Source organism: Malurus melanocephalus, unplaced genomic scaffold (genome assembly GCF_030028575.1).
Source record: "Malurus melanocephalus ecotype Western Australia unplaced genomic scaffold, MMel_1.1 scaffold_120, whole genome shotgun sequence".
Lineage (NCBI taxonomy): Eukaryota > Metazoa > Chordata > Aves > Passeriformes > Maluridae > Malurus > Malurus melanocephalus.
The window spans coordinates 511,194-513,000 of NW_026623352.1; the positions used below are offsets into that span (position 1 = coordinate 511,194).

Below are 1,807 nucleotides of genomic sequence, written 5' to 3' on the forward strand. Positions count from 1 at the left end.
AAAAAAAAAAAAAAAAAGGACACAACTAACGGATTTCCTCTTTAAAAATTTTCCAGAGTTAGTATAAAGTCTGCTAAGCCGAGCAACACTGCCGTACGTCCCGGTGTAGTCAGGGAGCGGTGGTGGGGTTAGGGATTAAGCCGGGGAGCCGTCCGGAGCAGCCAAGTTTATATGTGAGTTAGTGGTACGGTACCATTCACGCCAGTCCCGGCACTCTGGTAGTGCTGGTGCACGCTGTGTAACCTGCTGCCCTGCAGGGCCGAAGGGTCTGTGGCATCCCCGCCGGGGGGCAGGTACATGCTGATCATATCCCGCAGGTCTCCCAGGCAGGCCCTCTGCGAGTGGGAAGTGATGGCCGGAGGCGGCGAGCTGGGCTCGGATTTCACCACGGAGCCCATGGAGCCCAGGCTCATGGCCGTGGAGGGCTGCTGGCCGTAGGCGGCGGGGGACATGCTGTAGGTGGAGGCGGCGTTCATGTAGGTCTGGGCCGTGGACATCATGGGGCTGTACTGCAGGCCCGTCATGTCGTAGCGGTGCATCTGCTGCAGCTGCGGGCTGTTCATGCCCGGGTGCTGGCTGTAGCCCAGCTGGTCTTGCATCAGGGAGTAAGCCCCGTTGGTCCAGCCGTTCATGTGGGCATAAGTGTCAATCCTCTGCCCCACCCCGACCGGGCTGCTCACCGCGTTGCCCCCCCCCGGGGCCAGCAGATTGCCCGGCAGCGAGTATTTGTCCTTCTTCAGCAAAGTCTTGGTCTTCCTCCGGGGCCGGTATTTGTAATCCGGATACTCCTTCATGTGCACGGCCCGCAGCCGCTTGGCCTCGTCGATGAAGGGCCGCTTCTCGGCGTCGCTCAGCAGCTTCCAGTCGGCKCCSAGGCGCTTGCTGATCTCCGAGTTGTGCATCTTGGGGTTCTCCTGGGCCATCTTCCGCCGCTGCCCCCGCGACCACACCATGAATGCGTTCATGGGGCGCTTCACCCGGTCCTGGTCCGAGCCCGCTCCCGCTCCGTTGCCGGTCCCGCCGCCTCCGCCGCCTTTGCCAGTGCTCCCCGGAGCGGGGTTGCCCCCGGTGCTGCCCGGCGTGGGCTGCGGCGCCTTAATCTCCGTCTCCAGCATGCTGTACATGGCCGGGGCCGGCAAAAGGTGCGCCAGGGCGGCGGGCAGGCGGGCACCGAGCGGGGAGAGGAAGTTAAAAAAAAAAAAAAAACAAAAAAAAAAACCAGCAAGAAAGAAAAAAACCTGTCTGGGCGGCTGCCGCGGAAGAAGGAGGAAGTTTTTCTGCCCGGCAGAAGCGCCGCTCCCCGAGGTGGTGGCGGCGGTGGCGGAGCTGCTGCTGTGCGGAGCGGCTCCCGCGGGCAGCGCCAGGCGATGCACACACGGATCCCGGGGGTCCGTGATTGACGGGCTATAAATGAGGGGGCGGCGGCCAATCAGCGAGCGGTTCCCGACAGCCCCACGCCGGGAGCTGACCGGCCGGGGGGCGGGCGGATGGACCGGGGCTCGGGGATGCCGCATGCGGGGGTGCCGGGCCCCTCCCGCCGCGTCCCGCAGCCCCCGGGCCCTGCACCTGCCCCCGCTCCGAGCGGCCGGACGGGCACAGGGGCCGGGGCGGCTCCCGCAGCTGCGGCCGTGGCGCGGGGGAAGGAGAGGAGCGGAGCGGGCCGGGGGTGCCCTGCGGGGCTGCGGGAGGAGGAGCGGGGCGGAGCGCTGCGCGGCGAGCGGGAGCTGCGCGTTCGGCGGGCACAAAGAGGTTTGGGGCTCCCGGGTGGATGCACAGCCCCGTGCAAGGTCGGAGAGGCTGCCTGGAC

General features: G+C 66.3%; 1 protein-coding gene across 2 annotated transcripts; it reads right to left on the reverse strand.

Moving 5' to 3' along the window:
- Positions 1-18: 18 nt before the first annotated feature.
- Positions 19-1,154, reverse strand: LOC130575924 (transcription factor SOX-3-like). 2 transcript variants are annotated; one of them, XM_057370164.1, is made up of 2 exons: positions 1,073-1,124; positions 19-1,033 (listed from the first exon to the last, which is right to left on the reverse strand). In XM_057370164.1, the coding sequence occupies exons 1-2, from the start codon at positions 1,122-1,124 to the stop codon at positions 168-170; spliced, it is 918 nt and encodes a 305-aa protein (XP_057226147.1). In that variant the 3' UTR covers positions 19-167. The 2 variants fall into 2 exon arrangements, with proteins under 2 accessions (XP_057226147.1, XP_057226148.1); XM_057370165.1 differs by having other exon boundaries at positions 19-1,154.
- Between the last annotated feature and the right edge of the window lie 653 nt (positions 1,155-1,807).